General features: G+C 24.3%; 1 protein-coding gene across 1 annotated transcript; it reads left to right on the forward strand.

Annotated features, from left to right (window-relative positions):
- LOC107635998 (peroxidase A2-like) lies at positions 1–4551 on the forward strand. Its single transcript, XM_088483863.1, has 4 exons — positions 1–257; positions 1714–1905; positions 3069–3237; positions 4042–4551. The coding sequence occupies exons 1-4, from the start codon at positions 42–44 to the stop codon at positions 4458–4460; spliced, it is 996 nt and encodes a 331-aa protein (XP_088339989.1). The 5' UTR covers positions 1–41; the 3' UTR covers positions 4461–4551.
- Positions 4552–4985: the final 434 nt, after the last annotated feature.

A 4985-nucleotide genomic window follows, 5' to 3' on the forward strand; every position in this document is an offset into this window, starting at 1 on the left:
AACATAACTTGGTAGCTTACATTTGAGAGAAAGCCAAAAAGATGTGTTGCAATTATTCCATGAGTGTTAGAGTGTTGGTGGCATTGTTGTTGTGTGCATCACTCTCCATCAACGCTCAGCTCAGTACCACGTTCTACTTCCGAACATGTCCCAATTTGCAACATATTGTCTTTGATGTCGTGGCTAAGGCTTCCTTTTCTGATCCACGAATTGGTGCCAGCCTCATCAGGCTTCACTTCCATGACTGCTTTGTTCAAGTATTTATATTCTTTACAACTCCACTTTAAATTTAACTAGCTACATTATTTTAAGAGATTCTGTGTGACACTAACGGATTTTTTTCATTTAAAATATAATATTTACTGAAATGTGTAAATAGAATTATATATATGTTATTATGTTTAATTTGTGTATGAATTATGTTTAATTTGATATATTGATATACGTAATATGTCACAGCTAAATTAAGGCATTGATTAACATATTTAAGGTTATTTTGATTCAAAATAATAAATAATTTAATTTTCTCTTTTCTCTCGTTCATATTTTGATTCAATGTTTCTTATATATTTTACCGCATAATTATCCAATAACCACTTCATCTCCAATCAAATTAAATTGAAAACTCAATTCCTTATAATATATATTATTCATAAACAGTTCTTTTAATTGACTTAATTTTTTTGTTAGGGGTACAATTATTTTTGTACGTTTTTTACTAGGTACATTTTTAAAATAAATAATATCATAATATGATATCAAAATTTTAATAACTAAAATATTTAGAATTTAAAAAAAAATTAACAGATAAAAAAAAGTCAAAGATCTTAGTCAAACAATAAAATTGAGTACTTAAGCAAATCAACGACTTCTAATCAAAGTAAATAAGTCCCTCGAATTTAATTAATCTTTACAAAGTATTGATTCAATGATTTTCTCTTGTCTTTAATTTTAAACTATTCAATTATGTTATTTTAGTTGTGAATCATTTAATTTAAAGGAAGTTGGACTCAGATTTGAGTAAGAGACTACGTGGGTAGTATTACAAGTTTCATTCTACTATTTGTCTCTATTTCTTATTATTTTCTTTTATTCTAGTTTTAGATCAAAATTAATATGATTATTCATCTCTATCATTATGCATGTGAGAATAAACTTAAATAAAATATTTTTTTAACATAAAATTTAATCAAGTATTTTTATTTTAGTACGAGGACGACAAACAAAACACTATAGTAAAAAAAAAAATTAATATATATAGAATTAATTCTAACAAAACACTATAGTGATTATAATATTTTAAAAAGTATTATTAAAATTAAAGTAATATTTTTTTATTATTTAACAATACTTTTAAAAAAATATTACTAAAAAATGTTATAAAAAAATGAAAATATATTATTTTAATTTTAATAACATTTGTATAATCACTGTAACCACCATAAATATAGACATACTAAAATGTTATATATATATTCTTTCTTTTGAGAAATCTAAAATAATTAAATAACAATTTAGGAACACTATTTTAAAAAAAAAAAATTGAAATCCTAATCATTTGACAGTTGATAAGACTTTTGATCTCAAAAATTAAAATTATATGATAAAATATTACTATAGGATGGATATAGGTGATGATGAGAATACAAAGAAATTAATGATGTCCCAAATTAAAGTTAATTATTTCATGTATTATATACATGTTTTTGACAGGGTTGTGATGCATCAATTTTGCTGAACAAGACAGCAACAATAGATAGCGAACAAGATGCATTTGCAAATACCAATTCAATAAGGGGTTTGGATGTGATCAACAACGTCAAGAAATCTGTTGAAAATTTTTGTCCCGGAACAGTTTCTTGTGCGGATATTCTTGCTATGGCAGCTGAAGTGTCTTCTGATATTGTAAGAATATAATGTCCCAACATTAGTAGTATTAGTTTATTGTTGTAACTAGAGAAGCTCATAATTAAAAAAAAAAAAAAACTAAATAAACCACATACTTATAGTTTTTATTTAATACGAATTAACATCACACCAAAAGAATTATATTAAAATTTAGAAATTAATTAAGTCTTGATGACTTTTTAATTTGAAGACACATAGGTCTTTAACTAGTTAAAAATACAAAAATATCTATGATCTTTTAAAATACGAGATATTTAAATCCCCCGTTCAAAATATATAAGGACAAATTGGTTCTCTCAAGGAACTTAGATGTCTCACGTTTTAGAAAGTGATAGATATTTTTGTATTTTTAATTAGTTGACGACTTATTTGTCTTTGAGATAAAAAATTAGGACTTATTTGTCGTTTCCTCTAAAATTTATATATTTAGTAATAAATAATAATATCTTCCATTCCAAATAAATATCTAATTATATTTAATTATTTACTTGTATAAATTAAGAAAGAAATTATTTTATTTTAGATAAATGAATCTGATTATAGAATTTATATTAACTCATTTTTAAAAATATTTTTTCTGTTTTTCAGTTAGTATAGTTAATCAATAGAAAAATTAATTAATGTTTTCTAAAGTGTTAAATAAGTAAACCATTATTTAATTTAAAACAAAATAAGTTTTAAAAATCAACACTGCATGTTTGAAACAAAGAAGTAATAATAAACAAATTTTTGTATAAAAAACAAATAAGTGTTATTAGTTTTTATCATATTTACACGTATGATGACCTATCACTACAAGAAAAACAAACGTTTTTTACGGTTATTAGTTCTAATAAAATAAATTATTATTTTTAGTAAAGTATTCTCAACAAGAGATCATTAAATTGTCCAAAAGAAAAGGTAGCTATAATTATGAAAACAAAAAGTTTCGGAAAACAAATTTTTTAACAAAAAATTATTAAAATTTATTATTTTTATCTTTATTTAATACACTTTGTAATAAATAAATACTAAATAAAACAAGTTTAGATTTTAGATGGTTTGAACTTTTTTTTTCCCTAACATTTATCTTTGTGAAAACAAACTTTCTCTTAAAAATATATTTTTATTGATATTTAGTAATTATTTGGACAAAAATAAATTGAAGTAATATTATTTAGGGAGGTGGTCCCCAATGGAAAGTTCTATTGGGAAGAAGAGACAGCTTAACAGCGAACCGAAGCCTTGCTAATCAAAACATTCCCGCACCATTCTTCACACTCGATCAACTTAAAGCTAGCTTTCAAAAACAAGGTCTCGACCCTACTACTGATTTAGTTGCACTCTCAGGTATTATTCATCAATATATATATATAAATGAATTTAATTTTGATAAATATTTATTAGTATAAATTAATTTTATATATACATTCAATTGCATAACGAAAATAATAACCTAAATATCTAAAAAATTGAATATTATTAAACAATTATATAAAATATTTTACTCTCTTCTCTTCCTCTCCTTTCTCCCTCTCTTTATATATATATGGTGATGGTGATTGGTGAATTCTAATATTAATTTTTTTGATATTCTGGTCATATTTTTTTAGTAACACCTTTTAAAAAATATTGTTAAAAAATAAAAAAACATTATTTTAATTTTGTCAATATTTTTTGAAACATCATAATTATATATATATATATATATATATATATATATATATATATATATATATATAGATAATTTTTTATATAGTTGTTATTCGTTGTTACATCAAACACTATTATAAATAAATATGACACTTCTTATCTCACTTGAAAAGAAAAGTTAGATACTAATTATAGCAAATTAAGGGACATTATATATGTATTTATATTAGGGTTTTATTAACAAATGCCCTTAATTCTGTTAAGACACTTGTTAAAAACTTAAAAGTACTTAGAATGTAAATTTAAAAATACTAATATATATTCAATAAATACATTATAGAAATATTAAAAATTTTATATTCTTATTTTTATAAAAGTTTTTACATTACTTAAGCACATTAACCAATATTAATTTTTAGGAGAAGTGATGTATTTGATGAGATCTTGAGATTCATTAATTAGTACAAGTATTATAATAAGTAAATATTATTATACTTACAGGTGCTCATACAATTGGAAGAGCTCACTGCAGAGTATTTGTTAATCGATTATACAATTTCAACAACACAGGCAATCCTGATCCAACATTGGACCCAGATTATTTACAAACATTGCAAGAAATATGTCCCCAAAATGGAAGTGGTGATAGCCTAACCAATTTGGATGTTTCAACTCCAAATACATTGGACAACAGATATTACTCCAATCTTAGGTCTGAAAGAGGATTGCTTCAGAGTGATCAAGAGCTTTATTCAACTCCTGGGGCAGATACCATTTCCCTTGTTGATACCTATAGCAATAACAAAATTGCATTCCATCAACAATTCGCACAGTCAATGATCAAAATGGGTAATATTGGAGTGCTAACGGGAAATCAAGGAGAGATTCGATCGCACTGTAACTTTGTTAATGGGTCATAATAAGGTGGTGATGCATGAACAATCGATAAGTTCAAAATAATAATAAGATCTATGTAGCTCAATTTAAATGACTCAAGTATTATTATGTATGTGGTGTGTACTAGTATTATGCTGTATGCTTTATTATTGAAATAAATTGAAGTAGGGTGGAACAACCATGCCATGCATGTTAATACCCTTTTGTTCTGATTATATTTAATTACTTTGCATAAAGGAAGATGCTCCCGTAAAGACGCGTAAAAAGTCTTTTTGTAAAGACACTTATGTGTTGCATTATTATTGGACGTATTAATGAATTGGTTATTTTTGAATTTCTTAATAAATTAGAATAAAATCGATTTTTTTATAACAATAACAATAAACTCAATTATTATCAGATCCGGTTGAATCGACTAACATAATCCACTGGATCATAGTTTTTTTTTTTTTTTTTTAAAATAAAAATCAGAGATATATTTATCTTTTTATCAAAAATTTAAATATAATTCGATTTAAATTATGTAAATTGGTCGGATCAAATCGAGT

Source organism: Arachis ipaensis, chromosome B4 (genome assembly GCF_059453495.1).
Source record: "Arachis ipaensis isolate K30076 ecotype BB chromosome B4, ASM5945349v1, whole genome shotgun sequence".
NCBI classification, from domain to species: Eukaryota; Viridiplantae; Streptophyta; class Magnoliopsida; order Fabales; family Fabaceae; genus Arachis; species Arachis ipaensis.

Bases quoted from the DNA above. Each gene is read 5' to 3' on its own strand.
- LOC107635998 (XM_088483863.1), top strand. From the start codon at position 42: ATGTGTTGCAATTATTCCATGAGTGTTAGAGTGTTGGTGGCATTGTTG. The intron at 258-1,713 runs GTATTTATATTC...TGTTTTTGACAG, and splicing joins TCCATGACTGCTTTGTTCAA to GGTTGTGATGCATCAATTTT. The intron at 1,906-3,068 runs GTAAGAATATAA...AATATTATTTAG, and splicing joins CTGAAGTGTCTTCTGATATT to GGAGGTGGTCCCCAATGGAA.